A 23,324-nucleotide genomic window follows, 5' to 3' on the forward strand; every position below is an offset into this window, starting at 1 on the left:
TTTATTAAATATCGTAACAGCAAAATGACCTTCAAAAGGTATATTTCAAGTATGTTTTCTCTGCTCTGTAGTATACAGTTAAGCATATAAAACTATTCGAGACACACTAGATGATATTTTAAGGTTAAAGAAATGATAAATTATCTAACAAATTAACAGAACATATATCAGAATACAGGTTTAACAAATTCAAAGTCAGTAAAAGCAAATTACCTGAAAAAGGTGACAAAGAACTGCACAAGATCCATGATTGTATTGTGTTGTGAGAATGCAATCTGAAAAATCAAAATAAAAGAATGTTTGAAACTTGCTGAATCTATGTTTTCCTCCAGCATGACATTTATAAATACAATATTTTTAAATCATCAAGACATTTGGATAACCATATTAAAAATCATAAATGCTGGAATCAAAATTTTATCTAGAACACTTAATCAATTCAACTACTAAGGATGACCTCTGCATAGGCTATAAAATTAAATGGTTTAAGAAAACTAATACAAAATTACTTTAGGAATGTACGCTATGAGTTTCATGTGAAATACTGATATATTAAATGTGCCTAACTAAATCGTGCAAATGAGTTTCTTCATCTAATAATGATTACATTTTCTGTTAATACAATGGATAATTGCTTATAATCCAAAAATAAATTTCAACTCTATTAATAAAACTGAAGGGACTTGTTTTTTCCTATATATTCTTGTCTAGGGAAGCTGCACACATACACGCAACTATTTTGTTACATACCACTCAAAGAATACAATATGTCACTACATTTTATAACTTTATGTTAATAAGAAATGAATTTTGAGAGGTGAAATTAGTCAATAAGCTAAAGTTGTTCTCCCTTTTTGTTAACATTATTGAGATTATACTGTAACATGTTTCTTGAGGAAGTATTATACAGTTTATTAGTCAACAGTGCAGTATCTGAATAAAGAATATCTGATTTTCAAATCCATGTTTTCTATTACTAGGTATAAATACTTGAAAAACTGTGTTACCTATTTGTGTCTCAGTTGTCCCATATGTGAATGGTAATAATAAAAGCACCTACCTCATGGAAGAAAGATTAACTGAATTAACAGAAATAAATTCTTGCCATAATGTCTGGCATATAGTAGGTATAACATAATAAATATTATTATATTTTTACATCATGTATAAAGGATATGGTCAGTATAAGTGACTTCTGCCAGATAGTTGAAGAGAAATAGCTAAGGTATAGAAATCTCTTCTTCTTTCAATAATCTTTTATGAAAATATTTCAGAAACTTGTAATAGAATTTCCACTTCCAGTGAAAATAGATTAATAGTAATAATATTTCTCTCTTGTCTAAAATAACTGAAAACTATATAAAATATATTTTAAAAAACATTTTCAGATATTGGACAAAAGGCAAAGGAGGATACCATCTATGTGTGAAGAAAAACAAAGGATATAAGCCTTACAACTGTCCCGGTTTTCAGTGGAAGGTAACAACAGTAAGGACTTTAAATAGTATTCTAGAAAATGAAATCAGTGTTGTTTATGTAAAATAAAAAACTACTGTCATTTGAGAAGATGGTTCAAAGTTTGAACCATTAAAGCTTAAATAGAGCAACATTCATTTCCAAAAAGCATTTGAAGAATTGCACAGCACTTATATAGAAACCGAGGAAAGATCATTGCTGTAGGAGATTGGTTATAGGTGAAAATGTCTTAAAAGATTTCACAAAAACATCTTTTAAAATGGAAAATATACAAGTTTATTTTCTGCCCAGTTACTGTCCACAAGACTGTGTTAGAAACAGAGCTTATCAAACAATATCATCAACAGTACCTAAATCCATGACAAGAGCATTCTGGATGCAGCAATTGAAAACTAACTGGATAATCACCAAAAGGATAATTATTTTGAAATCATAACAAATAAAAGTGGTTTGATTATTATAAATTAGAATAGAAGGCAACCTTAGACAGTGTTGCAAAATATCTAGATGAAAAAGGGGATAAAAGAGCCGCAATAAAGGCTTGAATAAATTAGCAAATGTGTGGAAAAGAACAAAGAGGAATAATACATATAACATAAAAATAAAGGACTAAGGTAAAGAATATAAGCAATTGCACTAAAGATGAACAGACTGAATCCTCACTGAAAGGCAGAGATTTCCACAGTATATTAAAAAGCATAATTCAGCTTGATGTTTAGCTACACATTCCTAGGAACTAGCAAAGAACCTAGCATTTTAACTTATATATGCTTAGTGAATGAACTGCAGTAACTTCTAGTGATATATATATACCTTAATGTTCTAAATAGAAAGTCTTGCAACAGTTTCATTTTAACTAAATGTCAAGCTGTACAAAAAAACAAAAATTACATTTACACCAAGATTATGTCAGCTAAAATCTGCAGAACTTTATATCTACTTGTCCAGAGAGTATATTACCTGAAGTTAAAGGATATTTTTTCAAAAACATTTCTGTTTGAAGTTAAAGGAAATTATTTTTTCAAAAGTATTTATAAATCCTAAAAAAATGAAATTGAACTTTTAAAATGACATGATAGAATTTGCATTTATAATGCTCCTGATCTTAATTATAATATTAGCATATTATGAGTTTTCTTGAAGAGCCTCAGGTTTTAATTTATAAATCAAAGATATATAACAGCAAGAGTAATGGTTAATGTAGAAATCTATGTGCAATTTATGCTTATAACACCTTTTTAGAAATTGTGATTTTTTTTTCACAGCCTAGCTTTTCCTCAATAATTTGTTAAGTTGCCAAAAGCGACCTTCCTTTTATTTTATAGAATGAGTCACTAAACCATCTTCATCATCTAGGCCTATCTCTAAAAAGTAAAAAATCAGGTTTATGTCTAAATCCTCGCCAAAAGTAGCAAGTATAGCCAACACACTTGGTAAAGAATGATGTAATATTCAAATGTCAATTTTTCACACATATGTATCCTATTAAATAAGTAATAAAACCATCTGCATTCAAACATACATTGATAGTTAAGGGGAAAAAACAAAATTTCAAAGAAATCTATATATATAAACAATGTTTGATACTTTGAAAGTTAATTCACTATACTCTTCTCTCCATTAAACCTAGACTAATGAAAAAGAATGCAGTGAGTAAGGTGCCTTCCAGAAGAAAGCGTTTACAACGATGATTTAGTAGGTCCCCACAATTGCTCTGTTTTTGCTTCTATGTGGATAGATTTCCATTTTTAAACTGCATCAAAAACAATGGCATCACAGAAGCTAAGTTTCATTACAATAAAAAACATGATAAAATTTTAAAACCTAAATTGATGGGTCATGACTTGGCAATAAAAAAAATCATGAAATCATATGGTTATTTGATGTAGTTGAAAATACAGTTAAAAATTATGTGATGTAAGATAACATTGCGGGAGTTTATTTTTAAGTCTTCTAAATCTTTTCAACTCACTTTTTAGCAGGCCCTTTATTGGGCAAGAAAAAATAATAGGCAATGAGATAAAAAAATTAAATAGATCAACACTATCAGGCAGCATATTTTAATATTATATAAACTTTAGAGTATTATTTTCTTAAATGATTGGTAAATATAACATTTAAGTTGAATCCAATGTATGAAATAAAATCAGATGGTGTGGAGCCACGTTCAGTCCCAGATCTGGTATTAACTGCACAGGAATAAATCACTTTGCTCTTTGAGGAACTTCTTTAGATGACTTTTCACTCACTCATGGACACGTTCATGTTTTTGTTGATTTTTTTTCAATTACATTCGTTGGATGTTTACTCTGGCTATAATGATTACAGATCCACATAGTCTAACTAATATAATAATATAGATTCTATAAATAATGCAATTTTGATGTCACGTGAGTACAATATTGCATCTGATTCATTGTGAAGTTCTAAGTAATCAGTCTTTCAATGCCAGTTTCTCCATAGGAAATTTTTAGGGTTAATAATGTTGTCCTTTTTTATGGGGCTAAGTTTAATGTCTTTTATGGGGCTAAGTCAATGTCTGTACAAGTATACACAACAAAAAGTACCTCTAAGTAAACCTGGAATATCTATGAAAAATTGTAATATTTCTCACATTAGAAAAAGACTCCAAACTAGGATCTCAAACTTCAAACCAGTAAACCAGGATGTTTCCAACTTTCCCACCGTTTTTCCCGTGACAAAGGTCTTGGCCAGAGCAAGAAATTATACTGAAAGATAGCATCAAGGATAAAGTATAAAGTAGAGGAAAACATAGTATGAACCTAAACTAATGTTAACTCTTACAATGCAGCGCTTAACACTTCTTTTGGACTGGGGTGCTTTGATTTGCACTGCAGGCTGTAAGTACAAGGAGTTACAGATTGGGGTTAAGAGGATGTTTGCGTAAATGAGAAAAAGCAAAAAGAAAAATAGTTGATTATGCCAAGTGGCAATTTTTAGTGGCTATAATTTAAGTATGCCAATAGGAACATAAAAGTCAGACTTATAGAAGATTAGTTTAAGGAATTATATACTACTGATAGATCTCCAATATATTTTCTACATGTGCATTAACTTATGAATAAAACCTAAAATTATGTATATTTATTATTTTTATCTTGATTCACTATGAATAATTTATGGATATTTTAATTTTATTTTGGCTTCAACAGGTTTTACTTTAAGGACTTGAATGTTTCTATTGATTTATGTTGTTTACTACATTCTTGCACTTAACCTCCTAGGAAATGGCTGAAACAAAATAATTCATGCATCCATATTTGAAATTGGCTCTTTAGGGAAAACGATAAAACATGAATGTACAGCTCTGTATTATTAATTCTTTAAATGAGTACTAAATAATCTCAAGGATTTTGAGATTATTATGCTAAGCAAATAAGTCAGAAAAAGTCGAGAACCATATGATTTCACTGATACGTGGGATATAAAACTGAAAATAAGAAAGGAACAAGACAAACAAATGAAGAAACAAAAACTCATAGACAGACAATAGTTTAGTGGTTACCAGAGGGTGGGGGGAGTGGTACATGAGGGTAAAGGGGATCAAATATATGGTGATGGAAGAACTGACTCTGGGTGGTGAAGGCACAATGTGACACATGGATGATGTATTACACAATTGTACACCTGAAACCTACGTAACTTTACTAACCATTGTCATCCCAATAAAGTTGAATTTAAAAAAAAATGAGTACTAAATACATTTTTAAATTATTGAGTTGAAAGGATTATTTAACTTGTAGTATGACTTTCATTTATACCATTTTAATTTTGGATTTCAAGCGAATTATGGGAAACCTTCAGAAGATTGCAATTTAATAAGAGATTTTTCTCTCTTGAAATATGTTATCATCTACTACATATTGTGCAGACATAAATATTTAAATATTTCATATTTGGAAGGAACGTAACATTTGAAACACATTAGTAAGTACAGGCCAATGTTGCCATTATTGTGTTATAATTTAAACACAATAAAATTCCACTTTAAACGCATATTTTGGTGGATTTGGGTAATTTTTACAAAACCATGTAACTGCAACCACAGTCAAGATACAGACCAGTTTCATCAAACTAAATTGTTGTCATCTGCCTCTCTGCAATTGAACCCCTCTTGAGACCTTACATTTTATATCTACTTTCTATCACTAGTTTTATTTCTTTACAATTTCATATAAACGGAATCATAGGATATGTACTATTTTATGTTTGATTTTTCTTTAGCATAGTGTTTTTAAGATTTGCCCATATCAATGTTTGTATAAATATTTCATTTTATTTTATTGTTGAGCAGTAGTACATTGTATGGATATATCATAATTTGTTTATCCACTCACCAGTTAATATAGTTATGGGTTGTTTCCAGTTTGGGGTTTTATGAATAATGGTATTATAAGTATTTGTGATGAAGACTTTTTGTGTGGCCCACTTTCACTTCTCTTGTGTAAATAACCAGGAGCAGGGCTACTGGTCATATGCTAAATGTGGGATAAACTTTATAAAATAAGAACTATTGTTTACAAAGTCACTGGACATGTAACATTGTCACCAATAATGTATTTGAATTCCAGTTACTCCAAATCCTAGCCTATACTTGGCATTTTCATCATTTTTAACATTAGCCTTTGCATTGGGTGTGTAGTAATATCACACGTGGTTTTAATTTAAATTTCCCTGATGGCTAGTGATCATTTTCATATATACACCACATGCAATATTTATTGCTACATTATTTTTTTAAAACTTTAAATTTCTAACAATATATAATGGAAGTACATTATCTGATTTAAAATTATTTCAGTATTAAATATAATGAAGATTATAGAAACAAAATTGTTTGTTCTATGTTATATAAAAATCATAGTTGATAAAATCAAATTATATTATAATGGCAAATATCTATGCAATTACATTAATATTTAATAAGAATGCATTAAAATTTCCAAAGAGTTTAATTAGATTTAAAAGAGAAATTAATAACATTTTTAAAAGTACTACTATGTAAGTGTTAGGCTGTGGAGAAAAGGGAACCTTCATATACTGATGGTGGAAATGCAGATTGGTGCAGCCACTATGGAAGGCAGTGTGGAGGTTCCTCAAAAAATTAAGAATAGAATTACCATATGACCCAGCAATCCCTCTCCTGGGTATATACCCAAAAAATCTGAAAACATTTATCCATAAAGATATATGTACTCCAATGTTCATTGCAGCTTTATTTATGGTGGCCAAAACATAGAAACAAGCAAAGTGTCCTTCAACAGATGATTGGATAAAGAAGATGTGGTAGATATACACAATGGAATACTACTCTGCAATCAGAAAAGATGAAATAGTGCCATTTGCAACAACATGGATGGATCTTGAGATTATTATGCTGAGCGAAATAAGTTAGACAGAAAAAGTCTAGAACTATACGATTTCACCGATGTGTGGTATATATATATAACTGAAAACAAAAGAACAAGAAACAAATGAAGAAACAAAAACTCATAAACACAGAAAACAGTTCAGTGGTTACCAGAAGGTAAGGGAGGAGGGGGAATGGTGGAAAAGGGTGAAGGGGGTCAAATACATGGTAATGGAAGGAGAACTGACTCTGGGTAGTGAGCACACAATGTGATATATAAAATTGTACACTTGAAAGCTATGTAATTTTACTAACCTTTGTCACCCCAATAAATTTTACTTTTAAAAAATTACCACTATAAAGAATTGGGAGAACTTCTTTAGTATTTAGATTTATTTTACAAATGGAAAGATTGAATAGCTTCTTTATGTCATTTTCTTAGAAAACCGTATTTTACATTTCAGCCATCTTATCTAATTCAAACAATTTTATAGCTTTAAAGAATAGCATTAGTAGTAATATTTTTTTTAAAGGAGTCAACAAACTTTTTTTGTTAAGGGCCTATAAATATTCTGTAAATATTTTCTGCTTTGTGAGCAGTATGGTCTCTGTTTTTACTACTCACCTCTGACATTGTATTGTAAACTTGATATATCTTTCTTCTCTTAATCTCTAGAACATTTGCACCAATCCATTTAGCTCTATAACTATGTTTCTTAAGTATTACATAATATGTTCCTTACATTTATATTTTCTGATTAGTATAATTGACATATTAGTTAAAACAACTCATAAAACCAATTAGCGATTTCAAATACCACTATTTGAACTTACTCCAAGCTAGGTTTAATGAAAAACAATTGAAGCTCAGAACAAAAGGAAAAAGTATATTTTAAAATATTTATGATAAATGCCTCTAGCTTATAACTATTTAAACAACAACCACAACAACAATAATCATAATAGAATGTGTTCTTCTAGGTATTTGGGGGAAAAATTACACAAGGCATCTTTATCAGCACATTAGTATTACAGCACTTACTTTTCAAACCATAAGCATTACGATAAAACTTCCTCTTTACCTCAATACCTATTTATCAAATAGCTTACCATCTTAGTTTGTGCTCAAATGGTTCACTTCTATGTTCAAAATACTAACACATGTGTGATAAGGATAAACAGACATCAGCATTAGGATTCCGTTCTTTTTCTCTTTGATCTGTGTAACTTAAAGTATTATTAGTATGGGGAATATCACCTAGTCTACTGTGGAAATTATAATTGCAAATTGAAGAATGATTCCTAGCATTATTCTCATAAAAAAAATCAAACCTAAATTATGACATCAGTTTACAGGTTGACTTAATAGTGAATTACCAAATCCCATTTACTCAGAAACAGGTAATTTAGATTCAAATTAATTTAATTTAATTTAAACAATGATGTATATGTGTTGATGAGCAGCACTATGGCAGGAGAATACAAAGTACTAAAGTTCAATGCCATCTTTCTGTTTCTCAAGTTATTAGAATTGCAGTTTTAGTAGTATGTTTTTTGTTGTTGTTGTCATGATTCAACTGCATAGCATTACAAATCATAAAGAATAAGTGTTGCCAAAATAAAATCTCACTTTAGAAACTGATGCAAATCAACTGATTAGCATGATTCCTAAGATTCCAAAAGAATAAAAAATATTTTCCCGTTTAATTACTAGACTATTGACGTTATTTATCATATAACACTGCTGCTATGTGTCCCAGTCACAGTTAGAATTTTTAAGAATACTTGAATGCTAAAGTGGTTGGGATTCTAAAACATAAAATACTTTATCAAAAACAATGAAAACAATTTGTTTAAAACAAGAATGGTTTACATTAAGTTGAAACACCTTAAATACATAAATTGATCAAATAATATATTAAAATAGCACAGGTTCTCAATAGGCAGATTAAAGTCTGATTATCTGTGTATAAATTTCCTACTCTGGTAGGTGTATTATGTATCTAACAGAAAAAAAACACTCTTGATTTTCTAGAATCCCATTAGTAAGTATAAGATTTATGATACTATAAGAGTTAAACGTTTACAATACATTAACTCAGTAATAGGAAGTAAAAGGAAAAAAAAAACTTGGTATATAATACTTACAAAAAAGTAAAATAAAAATTCTCAATAAAGGTGTTTTGTTTCTCAAATATTTTCATTAACATTAGAAAAACCATGGAGCTAGTGGATTTTGGCACTAAAGATTCTTTTAGAACAGAATTCATAATTTGCCTTTTAACTTAGCAATTGACATAGTCTTTATCCACAAGTGACCTCTATACCATAAAGACTAGTTGTTTGTCAAGTAATTCACACTAAAATGTTTTATAGACTAAAAGAATTAATTAAAAATAAATTTTAAAATGTAATGGATTGAGGAATGGGACAAAAGATAGTTAAAAAACAAGAGATAGGCATAATACAAATTGTAATAAAATATGCATTATTAAAAAGCTACAATTATTTTAATGAAAATAATATAAATAATATTATTTCACTCAAGATTTTTACTATACAATAAAACCAATTTAAACAAATTTCTGTTAATTTTTACTTTTACCCAAAGTCTAACGATAGTTAAGATATAGATACACACACATATATTTTACATAGATATATAGGTAATATCCAATATTTATTGATATGTATTTATAATAATCAATCCACTAATTGCCAAAAGAATTTGCAATAGTTTACTTTTGCATTCTCAAATTGCATTTAAACTATTTGTATTTCATCAACTCTTACTGCCTATTTAAAACAAAGAATGCAAGTGACAGTGGCTTCAAAGTTTCCAACAAGAAAATTTTCATAAATCAAACACATATTGATTATTACAAGCATGCTTATAATTAAGCGATACAAAAACTTTCTCATCTGTTTAAAATGCAAAATATTATAGTGTGATTATAAAATACAAAATCATGAAGTACTAGAGACAGTCAGAAAGCCACATATTTCTCCTCTACAATATTTATGACTGTAATAAAGTCTCTAGTCAATTTTGAAAGTGTAATGCTCACCATTAAGTCTGGCAAGCCACCATTTAGGATAACTCTATTCATTTAGAAATTCTGCCTTAAATTGCACTATATTTCTCTACTTCATCTACTGATTTTCAATTCCACTCTAGAGTTCCACAGAGATAGTTAAAATTCTATTCCACATAAAAGTTCCAATTTATTAAGCCTTCTTCATATTATATAATTCCTATCTTTAGTTTACACTTTCTAGATGTATCCCAGTTTGTCAATGTCCCTGTTAATAAGTGGCAAATAGTACTGAAAGTCTTCTATATGCTTACAATACAATGGAATAAAGGAGGTTTCTGAGAAAAGATCATGGACTAAATTTTGGGCATATCAACAAGGTAGATGGATATGTATGTCTAGTGTTTATGAAAGAGGCCTGGGTAGGTTGAAGTATAAATTTGGAAGGAACAGTTTTCTAGTGCGCTGGAGATTTCCATCTTAGAGATTTGCAACATCCCTTCTAACATCAGAGTCATTGGGTCTAACACAGACTGGGGCCTGGTCTTCCCCTGTATGCAATACTTTTCAGAGTAGCCAATAATTCGAGGCCTGAGAAATTCTTAATTTGAAATTCTTATGCCCAAGAATTTCAAATTATCCTTATATGTGTATTTGAAAAACAACATAAGGAAAAATATGAGTAACATGAAAGGAGAATCAGAAAACATTTAAAAATAAAGTACATGGAAAAAAAATAGAAGGATGGATATATGAATACAACAAATTAGCAAAATGAAAGACCAGATTGAGAAGGAAGAAGGAAAGAAAAAATAGAAAATTTAAAAGAAAAGCTAAGAGAAATGGAATATAGAAATAGAAATGTTATCAGACAATAAGATTCTCAGAATGTCAAAGAAAAATGTCATGCAGGAAGTATTTGAAGGCATAATAGAGACACATTTCCTTGAATTAAAACACATATACATATGTGAATGACTGAGAACCCCACATCTAGACACATTAGAGTAATATTAAAGAATATGAAATATAAACAAAAGTCTTTTAAGGAAGAGAATAGAAAATTTCAGAGAGAAAGAGTATATCATACAATTAGTAGTAAGCATATTACAGAATAATGTGGCATTATTTTCAATAATTAAATCTGAGTTGACATCTTATTAATAAAATATATATTTAGCCTATCATCCAGCCAGGAATTACTTTACAACTTCTTTACATTTGAAGGCCAGTTCAGCTTCAGGTGTCTACTTTTAGTGACAATCAAGAATTTTGCCTTTAAATAACATTAATTATAGTTAACACTGACTAAGCATTTATTACACATTTTGTTTGACAGGCAATATCTTTTTAACATGCAAAACTACCCTAAGATAGTGTGGTAGGCAGATTTCTGAGACAGCCTCCAATATTCCCAGTCCCTGGTGTACACACCCTGTCTATCCCTTCCCTTCAATCTGTAAAAATGATGGAATAGACACTCCCTTGATTAGAAAAAAATGGTGGATTTCCCCCCACTCTTTCTGAACTTTTGTGGGAGTTCCGTTTTTTGCTCTTTAGACCAGAAGTAGAGGGTTTCTTCTGCATCTCACTTTCTCTGTACCACAGTGCTCACTAACGGGGTTGGGATTGTCTTGAGTTCCAGCTAGGGAATTACAGGAGGGAAAAACACTAATCCCACCACCACTTCAGTGGAACTTTGAATTTTTCTCCAATCTGCCTACTGAGGATTACTTGAAGAGATCACAAAATGCTATATCAAGCATTCTATCAAGATATTTTTGGTTGTTTTCAGTGAGAGAGAAACTAGCTTTAGCAATTGTTCTAAATTGCCATGTGTTTATTCCACCTTACCTCTTACCTGGGACCAGAACACTTCCAAGGACTAGTCCAGCAAACAGTCTTGCACTAGTTTTTTTAAAAATGTTCCATGTGTATTTCCGAAATATGTCAATTCTGTCATTGTGTATTATGTTCTCTTGTATATTTATAAACATAAGTATGTATATTGTGCTGTGTACATCTTCTTTTATCTTAGTGATACTAAGATATTTTATTCCTCATTATTCTATTAGCTAATGAGAGTTAAAATTAAGTTAAAGTCTCTGCAATGATAACTGTGAATTTGTCTATAGGTAAATGCCACAGACTTCACAGACTTCTTTAAGTCATTAACAAGAGAACTAGCAAGGTATTAAGAATGGTTCAAAAAAATGCAAAGTGGAATTGCAGAGAGAAGTATTCATAGTAAGAGAAAATTGCATAGAAGGAAGCATGTATAAGTGGCTACAAAGAATTTTTTTGAGTAAGATTGTTAATTTAAATGCAAAGTTTGCAATGTCTCTAAGTCAATAAAACTGTAGGGTCTGTCTTTTCTACCAGACTGAAATCATTTGTATTTTTATAGGACAAAATTCATTTACACTACTGTTAGACAAGAATCTTTTGTGCTGTTAGAAGACAAAATCATTTGCATCTTTATATTTAAGTATATTTACAGGTTAAATATACTTAAAGAACTATAAATGATTCCAAACAAGAGCAAATCATCAAAGGTACCCACCCCTAGGGAATTAAACAACCCCTTGGGGAATCTGCTATACAATAGTTAGCAGAATACTGAAAAGTTAGACAGTAATCACTTTTGCCTATTTCCAAGTTTTGGACAATCTTTAAACCATCTACCTTCACATCATAAATAATCTCTAGAAAGTATTCTTGAGTGCCGCCGCCAAGGTGATTTCATGGTGTTTTCATGTAATTCGTTTATATGGGCTTAACAAGAACTGTTCATCAATGTACCATCTCCGTGTAGGTTCATCAAATCTAAAGCCATTAGGCATTAAGTCACTACTAAGTCAAGAAAATTAATTACTGTCTTGAGATTCCTTAGGTACCTAGGATTGGATATTCAATAGCCTCTATTGTTCCAAAGACTTTTTAGCTGATTTTATTTGCTTTTCTATTCTGAGGCTAGGAAACCAAATCCAAGAAATTCATCTCCACCAATTCCATCTTCAGCCACTAACATGTGAGTGAATCACTCTTTTGCCAAAGTGCTCAAACCGGTTAAGTATCCTGACTTTCCAGGAACTGATCCTGACTTCTAAATGTAAGACTGGGATCCGATAAGCCATAAAACACTTATCAGACAAGTCTTGTGAGAGGGCTGTTTAGGTAATGATTTCACATATGAATACAACACTTTTTCCTTACTAGTGGGTTTGACATACACTATGAAATAAAGTTATTCTCAAATTTAACATCCAAGGGAAGGTTTGGTTAACCTATTTGTCCAATTACATCCTAGTAAAAATGAGAACATACTTATTAAAACTGAAATAAACCTGCATACTCAGATGTGTGAGAATGAATGCTTGTTATAAGCCAAGAAAGAGAAGTAAATGTTAAACGAGAAGAAGAGCAAAGGAAAGAGCATGACGTAAAGCCCAGAGTAGAATAAAAGCCTGATGCTTTCAAAGAATTGAAGAAAGTACAGTATTACTAGATTGTAGAGCTCAGAGGCAGGCGTGGCAAAAAATGAGGCTAAACTCATGGACAAGATTGCCCATGATGAGATTTTGAAGGGTTTTATAAGCCATTTTCAGCAGTTTAACTTGATTATAGGATTCTGAAATGCCTTTGAAGGTTTTGAGAAGAGGGTGTGAACTGATTCAATTTGCATATTAGAAATAGAATATGGAGTACAGTGTGGAGAAACGACTGAAAGAAAACAACATTTAGGGGAAAGAGGTTGGTACTACAGTAGCACAGGAGGAATGTGATATTGATCTAAACTAGCTTGGCAGTAGGTGGTTGGATAAACAATTAATGGCTTCACTAGATATTTAAAAGAAAAATGGAACACTGTCAGTGCAATTCATGAAAAGTGTGTGTTGTGTGCGGGTTCACTAAAGAATAGATTGAGGTCAACAATCGAAACCCAAGTCTGGTTCAAGCAAAAAGATGTGGGTCATGCCGTTTCCGGAGACAAGCAGGATAAGTAGGTGTATGAGATACACCAGAACTGGCCAGTGACGTCAGGGCTGGTGACGCTGATTTGTAAATAATTTGCATAGAAAATGACCGTTGAAGCCATCATAGTAAATGAGACCAAAATGGAAAGTCTAAGAGCAGAATACATAGGGGTACCCCTGAGGAACACAGGAATCTAAGGGGTGACAGAAGTAAATAATTTCAAAAGTAAACAAAACTTGGTGAGAACAGAGGAAGGAAAAGTAGGAGGAAGGACTGACCTGGGGATCAAATAAAGCTGTTGATAGGTAAATTAAGATTGAAGCAAGAAATTTAAAATTCAGTGTTTGTGAAGTATTGGTTGGTGCAAAAGTAATTTCGGTTTTTGCAATTTTTAACCTTTTAAACCACAATTACTTTCACACCAACCTAATATCTATAACCTAGGCCTTAGTAGTTTCAAAGGAGCTGTGTGGATAGAAATCAGATTGCAATAAAATGAGGAGTAAATTATAAAGTCTTTGAGAACATGGATGACAGTTATGTATTTCCTCCTAATAAACAATACAGAGCCTCAACACACTAGGCATACAATTAACATTTATTGACTCGAATAAAATGAAAGTGAAAGAGAGTGCAAAAAATTTTTTTTAATTCAGAAATACTAGAAAAAAAAATTTTCTTTTCTTTGTGTGGGCATTTTGAAATTCTTTGATCATTGACAGAGCTATCAAACTGTGAGCAAAGTACCATATTTCCCCGAAAATAAGAACTAACCGAAGAATAAGCCCTAACATGTTTTTTTCAGGATGCTCGTAATATAAAATAAGCCCTACCATATTTCCCTGAAAATAAGACGGGGTCTTATATTAATTTTTGCTCCAAAAGAAACATTAGGGCTTATTTTATATCACAAGCATCCTGAAAATCATGCTGGTGCTTATTTCTGGTTAGGTCTTATTTTCGGGGAAACACGGTAACAGAAAATTTCTTACTAAGTAGTAGCATCCTCTCTTAGAATATGTCAATATGAATCTTGCAGGTGACAGTCTTACTATTTTGGCTGTTAATTCAGAATATACAAAATTCCTTTTTTAAATGTCAAATTTTAAAAAATAAACACAATTAAATTTAATTTTCATAAAATTCTTTCCAGTCCAAACCTTTGGCCAGATGTTGTCCAAATATTGTTCCTAATATGCACATTTAATGATTAACTCCAAAAATACTTTATCATTTGGTTCCAAGGAAACTTTCCAGCCATGTTTCCTCTCTACTTTCCACCACTCTTATCATCCCACACCACCACCCCAGTCATCCTACACCATAAGTTTTCCATCACGCAACCTGTTTTCCAGCCATTAAAAAATCTGCATTGCTCCTGATGAAAATTCTTCCTAACTTTGAAAACCCATTATTCTTGTTTAGAGTTCCCTCTTATGAATTAGGTCCTTTTACTGAACTCCTATTCATCCTTCAAAATCTTGCTTCCATATAACTCTCTCCAAGAACCTTTCCTACTTCAATGTCACCACTGTAACAGTAACAGAGGTAGATATATAATCTAGACTCTCCAACTCATAAATACCATTCACATCCATGTCAGCCAAACTGAATGGCTCACAGAACATTTTCTGACCTTAAAAAACCCAAATACGCCCATGAGACTACATAAAGGCGTTAAGAGAGAGTCTTTTTCCTTTTTCTCTCTGGGATGACTAAATCAGGACGCTATACACCGAAATAAAATAGAATAGAATACAGTCAATATGTGAAACAGAAACTAGAAACAGGGAGGCAACAATTACACTAGCAATTACATAATGATTTGCATAACACAGTATAAAGAATGTCAAGGTATGCAGTTTTAGATCAGAGGAGGGCTAGTTGAGGTCTCAAGTTGCCAAAGACATTTCCTCTGGATGCCATTTTCTAAGCCTCTAATGTCCCTTGTTTTACGTTAAAGCTAATCTAAAGTTGGTTTTCTTTATCTACAACTGAAAGAATGCTAATATATTTTATGACTTCCATGAGAGCAGAGACTACATTGTATGCTATTTTATCCTCTAGAAAAGTGTCTTATATGTGATTGAGGCACAATAAATATCTGCTTGAAAGTGTAGCCAAAAAATATAAATAAATGTTCAATATCTGCTATTTCTATAAGAAGCACTACTTTATATTAGCCTTTGACAGATGATACTGAATAAATAACAACCATTACTATGTCTTTTTATTTTGTTCAATATTTGTAGAAATGTACAAAGATCTGTTATTATGCTAGAGTGTTTTATTCCACTAATAACAACATTGGACTGAGTTTGGATCGAGCCAAATGAAATATTTTTTGACTTTCTTACAGATCTGTAAAAACTTCTCCTTATTCATGTAATGCTTTTTTGAGATACCTAATTTTTTTAATTTTTATTAAAGTTACTAGGGTGACATTGATTAGTAAAATTATATAGGTTTCAAGTGTACAATCCTATAATTCATCATCTACATATTGCATTGTATGTTCACCACCCAGAGTCTTAAATTAATCTATTCAATCTGTTCAAGTACATACTAAGAAAACATTATACCTGTTAAGTAGTCGAAAGTGTTGGAGCAGTTTTTCCCTGCGAACACAACCGTTAGAAGCTTTCCCGTCCCCCTCCCTCCTCCAATATCTTATTGGAGCAGTTTTCCTGCGAGCACAGCTGTTAGAGGCTTTCCTGTCAGAGCAGTTTTCGAGGGATCACAGCTGTTAGGGATTGACCTCCCCAGCACCCCGGCCAGCTTTAACCAATCCCTTAGCGCCGCAATAGCAATGGCGCGAATTCTCCCCAACCCGGAAGCCTAACCCTATAAAACAAAGCACCCGACCCCAGTAAGTGCTCAGTCTTTTTGGGAACGATCCTGCTGAGCCCGCCGGCGAAATAAAGCTGTGTTCTCCCTGATCTCTGCATGCCACTTGAGTTTCTCGGTCTCTGCCATTTTCCGCAACAAAAGAACTGTGATGGAAGAAACTAAGCACCACATAAAAGTATGAAAATACTTCTGATATTAACTGAAGCAAAATCTTTATGAAATGTTTAGTTTACAGAAAGGATATAATACAAATAGTCTCATGCAAGCAATAGCTAAATTAGAGTACCAAGAAGGCAATGCCTCAGGAATGGAAAGATCAACCCTAGACTAATTGCTGATTTATTCCTACCTAGCAAAGCACAAAACTAAGCCTTGAAAAGGCCCAAATTTTTCCAAGTAAATTAACTGCATCCTAGAAGAAAGCTAAAACTTCCATATCAACATTGATAAATATCTAGCACCCAAAAAGGTAAATTCAGAATGTCTGGCATCTAATCAAAACATGATACATAAGGAGGACCAAAAAAAAAACAATAGAAAGAAACTCAGACATTTTTAAAAAATGACAGAAATTGTAGAGAGGGCATTTTAAAAACTTAACAAAATTCTAGAGATAAAAAATATTATTTCTGAGATGAAAAATATGCTGGATGGTATTAATATCACATTACATCTTATAAAATAAAAGCTTAATGAACTTGAACATATAGGAAGAAAAAATATGCAAAATGAGACACAGAAAGAAAAAAATAATGTATTAAAAAACAGGAACAGAGCATTAGTGAGCCAAGGAACAACATCAAGCAGTGTAACATACACATAATTGGAATTCCTAAAGGAGAAGAGAGGAGTGGGAAACTAAATTTTGAAACATAATGGCTGAAAGATTTCTAAATTTGGTTAAAATTGTAATTATATGATTTATGAAGCTCAATAAAACCCATGTACAAGAAATGAAGCAAGCCACACTTATGTGGATCATAATCAAATAGGCCAAATACATAATAAAGAGAAAAAATTTTAATGCAGAAAGAGCAAAAAGACCCATTACACACAAAGAAACAATAAGGTTAAAAGTAGATTTCTCATTCAAAAAAAACAAAAACCAATGGAAAATTATCTTTAAAATGATGAAAGAAAAAGCTACAATTTAGAATTCTTTAACCACACAAAAAGTGAAATAAAGACTTTTTCAGAAATACAGCCTGATATAATTTATTGTCAGCAGATCTGCATGTCGGTGTTAAAGGATGTCCATTTGGCAGTAGGATAATGGTACTAGATATTATTATTCTGTCAAACACAATGGGTCATAAAATGAGTCTCAGTAAGTTTAAAAGAATTCAAATGATTTAAAATATGTTCTGTGACCATACTGGAATTAAATAAGAGATAAGTGACAGAAACATTTCTAGAAATTCTCCAAATAGTTGGAAATTAAATATCCCACTTCTAAATATCCATAGATCAATGAGAAAATAAAAAAGTAAATTAGAAAGCATTCACCTTAAGAAACCAGAAAAAGAAGAGTCAAGGTAAGGAAAAGCAAGGGAATAATTAAAGAGAAGAAATTAATGAAATAGAAAAAAACTAAACAAAAGAATGCTTCTTTAAGGAAAAAAAAAATCAATAAAATTGATACCTCTTTAACCAGGCTTATCAAGAAAAGAAAAACAAATAAAGAGGAGAAAAAAAAATTACCAATATTAGGAATGAGAGAGATAATACCACTGTATAATATATGAATATTATTAACAATCTTTTGCCAAAAAGTTCTACAAATTAGATGAAATGGGAGAGACAAAAATAAGAGACACAAACTGACAGAGCTCACTCAAGAAGAAATACTAACCAGAAAAGCTCTAAATGTATTTTAAAAAATTAAATTTGCAGTTAAAGCCTTCCAAAAAGAAAATGACAAGTCCAAATACATTCAAAGTTGAATTCTACCACAATCTAAGAAAGAAATAATATCTACTCCACACAAATTCTTTCAGAAAATTACAGAGGAAGGACTACATCCCAAATCATATTATAAGGCCAGCAGTGCCATAATACCAAATCAAACAAGATTATAAGAATAGAACACTGCAGACTAATATCCCTCATTAACATAGGTATAAAAATTCTTAACAAAAATTTAACAAATCAAATCCAACAACATATAAAGGAAATAATGCAAAGTGACCAAGTGGAGCTTATCCCTGAACAGCAAGGGTGGTTAAATATTCAAAAATCAATTAATATAAGTCAGTTCTATTAGCAAATAAATCTCAATTTAAATAATTTTACTATTTTATGTTTAATAATTGAAAGTTTATAATAGTCCTACAAACAAAGATACATACTCATATACCTTAATGTAGCAGATTCCTCATGACTAATGTAAAGATTTTAAGCAGAGTAGAAACTAGGCTCTATCTATCCTGACCATCACAGTTATTTTCCACATTTTATTATTTTGAGAGAGTGGAATATTTCAGCTTTATTACACGAATTCTGGTTTGGCATCCTGAACATATTACTAGTATGCTCTCAAAAGAAAATCCTATTCAGAAAGTTAGTTTCTAACCATTAAATAGTCACGTGCATTCTAAAGTAATTACGCAATTTGCTTAAAAATAAAATAAAATTAAATAACAAAGAAATAAAGGGCATGAAACAATTAAAAAACAACAATTATATCAATTATAATTGCTATTTAATAAGCTCTATAGATGATCCCTTTTGTCTCCTTCAATCATAATTTAAATAAACCAAGTGAAATCTGATTAATATTTCAGTATAAATCTTAGAAAATAAAATGTTGCATCCAGCATCCTCAATGTCAAAAAATTTAAAAACTATATGAAAATATTTCTGGCATTTTCTGACTGTATTAGCATCTAAATCAATCACTATATAATGAAGAACTAAATCTGTCAAGTTAATTTCCATTACTATTTACTGAGTAGTAATTTGTACTAATATTCTTGAACAGTTAAGTAATTTCCTTAATTTAGATGTTAAATCAACCTTATAAATAAGGAGAAAGAATTTCTCCAGTAAACATGATTTTAAAAAATCACGCAGTCCTCCCACAAATCACACAGAAATTAATATAAATAAAACATTCAAAATTTCTAGTCACAGATCATAAGCTTTCATTTATTAATATAAAAAGAAGGAATGAACTGCATATTAAAAAAAAAAAAAAGTTAAAACAGACTGGCCTACCATCAGGCTTGTCACATATGAGGCATTCAAAAAACTAATTTGAATTCAATCTAATCAAACAATCATAAAAGAATGAATGAACAAATCCCAATATTACAAAACATAGGCTTTTCTTTCATAAAAGCATAAGTTAAGAACATCAATCTTGACCATTTCAAGATATAAAGAACATCTGAAATATTTCCTAGCAACAAATCTGAAGCCTTTAGCAGCTTATCACTAAACAATGAAACATACAACACATATATACCTTAGATAAAGATATCAACAATAAGATGTAGTGGGTCTTAAAGAACTGTTAAGTACTGCTAATCCTAAATTTTTAATGAAAATTTAAATTACGTTAAATATATAATAAAGCAACAATGAGATCACTAAACACAGCAAATAATTTCAAGTGGGGTTGTGAGAAAAGTTTATCTACTTAACCCTCAGTTAAAGTATACAATGAATCAGAAAACCCAAATATTTGAGTTATTTCAAGTCTGATGCATTTTTTAGAATACAATTTCACTAAAAATTAGTACATTTTTTGGCTGACTCAATATTATTTGTATGAATGTTTATTATGGAGACACTGATCATCACAAATGTTCATGTACCCTTTTTATCAAGGGTCCTTACATGTTTTCATATTGTTCAAAACAAAGAAATTTATTTCATCACTTGGAAAGAAATGGCATTCTTTTTGTACTGAAAATACTCAATGGTCACTAGATTTAATACTATTAACTCTTACCTGTATTTTAATAGGCCAGGAAAAGTTGCTGACGTACACATAGAATGTAATGTTAGGATTGCTTCTAAAGTTAAATTTTTCATAGGAAAAACTATCTCTGTATTCCTTTATATTAGTCTTGGAAACTATAGGGGTCTCCTCCCCAGATATTGTTCCAGCTAAAATGTAAATAATAACAACAAAATTAAATAATCCATATTAGGAAATAGAGATCTTTATGAACTTAAAAACATATATCATACCCACTTATTTTTATAACTGTATTTAAAAGAACATAATTAGCAAAATAAACTCATGTTTACAATTAAGAATGACAAGAAAAAATAAGATGTCATAAATAAAATGAAATAGATTTAGTATAAAAATTCTTTTAAAAAATGATACCACTGATTTTGTGCTATGTACTAGGCACTGGCTTAGAGACTTGATATTCTTTTCTGATAATAATTTTATTCTAGAGGTGTTCCATCCCTATTTTTCAAATTAAAACTTAAGTGTCAGAAATAGTAAAGCTCTTGCCTCAAGTTTATAGCTACTGAAAGGTAAATTCCTCTTTGGATCTCAGGTAAGTTTGGCTCCAGACACTGAGTTCTTTTCTATTTACTACTCCCCAGGGCCTTTCAAAATAAATCAGGCCATATTTAGCATTTCTCAACTGAATTAAAAAATGGAGGGAAAAAACAGTTTATTTGTCTTATTGCAAACTGAACCATCACTACTTTGAATAAACTGGGAGGAGGCTATAGTTTAAAACATGAGCTAAATGCTCAATTAGTTAAACAAATACTGGGTACTCAATAAATGTTTGCTGAAATTAGCTAAATGAAATAAAGCATTTCCAACAATCTTACCAAGTCCTCCCCCTTAACAAACAGTAAAAATAATTACAATTAGTATATTGAGCAAGTGAATTAATTTCTAACTGATCATTATTCCAAAATTGTCTTGGATGCTTTTTTAAAAATTCAGATTTCCTGACCCCATCTCCCAACCTGATAAATAAAATTTTCTGACATTTCGTTCTGGGTACCAAAAGCTCCAAGTGATTTCTTGCATACTAAAATCAGTGTTCTAAAGTGATTACAGAGGTTTTATACATTTTTGTTGAAAAATTTAAAACTCTTATAGAGCCAGTTTATTACACAGAAGTAAATTTCCAATTAGCTGTTCAAGTTATCGTGAATTCTTAATTAATGAAACTCATGGTACTGAGATTTTACTATAAGTTTGCACTATTTTAACAAAATATCTCTATGTTTACCTGAACTCCTCATTTTTGACACATGTTTAACATAGGTTTTGGAACACCAAAGACCTCATCACACTTGAGTTCTATGTTTTCATGATCCTACATATTAAAATAGCATAATAACTTTATTTTAAAAAATCAAATATGGAATAGTTTCATGAAAAAAGTTTCCAGTACTTTTATGCAATAGTATATCTTTGATATAGAAAACAGAAAGCAGAGGAATTTCCTAAAATGTAAATATAAAACGTGAGCTTTTGCAAAATCCAACATATACATTTGTACTTCTTAGTTATATTTTTTAGAAGTCAACAATTTCAACTTTATAAACCTTATTATGGAAGACATATTAAGTGTAGGTTTAAGTTCTTTTTACCCTCTCTCAATACCAAAGCTGACAAGAGTGGAAAGGGTATATTTCTAAGTTTGAAAGTAATAGATAAGGTGCTAGTTTATCATCATTCACTGAAGAATTCTGTTGTTTTATATCAATATAAGTTTAATAATTAAATTTATAGTTTCAACAGTGAATCAAATAATTGAAATCTGTCTCTTTAGATTAAAAAAATCATGTTAATTGAAATCAACAATTCATCATACAGCCATTAAAAAAAATTAAGTAGTGTACAACATTTGTTACCTATCTAACTTTAATTGAGTAAGGGAGAAATTTAACAAAGTAATGAAGTTTTATTTATAATGCTACTCATTATTTTTACTTGAAATAGCACAATGATTGGGTATATAACATTTTTTTAATTTCAATTATTTAAATCAATAGTAAAAGGTCATGTTAAACACCTTCTATATACAAACAGATGTGAAAGGCACATGACAATAAAATTCTCTTACCTGTTGAACCGACTGACCATGTAATGTTGAGATTAAAGTTGTTTGACGCATTAATTGAAATATCCAAATTTTTGTTTGACTGCCAAGAAAGAAAATATTAAGGTTAAAAAAAAAAATCAAATTATACTAGACAGATATGTTCAATGTTTTAATTATGCCCATGCTATTACTGAATAACTAGATGTCAACTGTACTTTTTAATAAAAAAATATATATGTTAGATTCAAAGGTAGATTTAAGGTTCCCATTTATCTTCTCTACTAAAATTTGGCTTTCTATGTGTATAGCAGAGGCTACTGTAATTCAATATTTGTATTTTAATTTTCTTTGCTTATCTGTAGTTAATATTTAAATGATACAAGTTTGGGTTAGTCCAATAATTTTATACCATTATATGACTGTTTCATTGAAAGATTTGGTTTCATATTGTATTACTATATATACTTTTTCTAGTTAAAAAATGCTTAAGATATTTAAATTAAAATTTTAGGTAAAAATAATGAGCATCCAATGAAAAAAGAGGAGATCACATCATTTAAACATCTGTAGAGGAACACT

The 23,324-nt window shown here is 30.6% G+C and overlaps 1 protein-coding gene across 2 annotated transcripts in view; it reads right to left on the minus strand.

The window, feature by feature from the left end:
* Positions 1 to 23,324, minus strand: part of ATRNL1 (attractin like 1) — a 564,648-nt gene that overhangs the window by 336,008 nt on the left and 205,316 nt on the right. For both annotated transcript variants that reach the window (XM_019725236.2, XM_074338995.1), the window contains exons 23-25: positions 22,767 to 22,845; positions 20,666 to 20,823; positions 214 to 275 (exon numbers count right to left, since the gene is read on the minus strand). In XM_019725236.2, the coding sequence (XP_019580795.2) occupies positions 214 to 275; positions 20,666 to 20,823; positions 22,767 to 22,845 (299 nt within the window). The remainder of the gene's footprint in view (positions 1 to 213; positions 276 to 20,665; positions 20,824 to 22,766; positions 22,846 to 23,324) is intronic.

The sequence above is a fragment of the Rhinolophus sinicus genome, linkage group LG07 (assembly GCF_036562045.2).
Source record: "Rhinolophus sinicus isolate RSC01 linkage group LG07, ASM3656204v1, whole genome shotgun sequence".
In the NCBI taxonomy this organism is placed as follows: domain Eukaryota; kingdom Metazoa; phylum Chordata; class Mammalia; order Chiroptera; family Rhinolophidae; genus Rhinolophus; species Rhinolophus sinicus.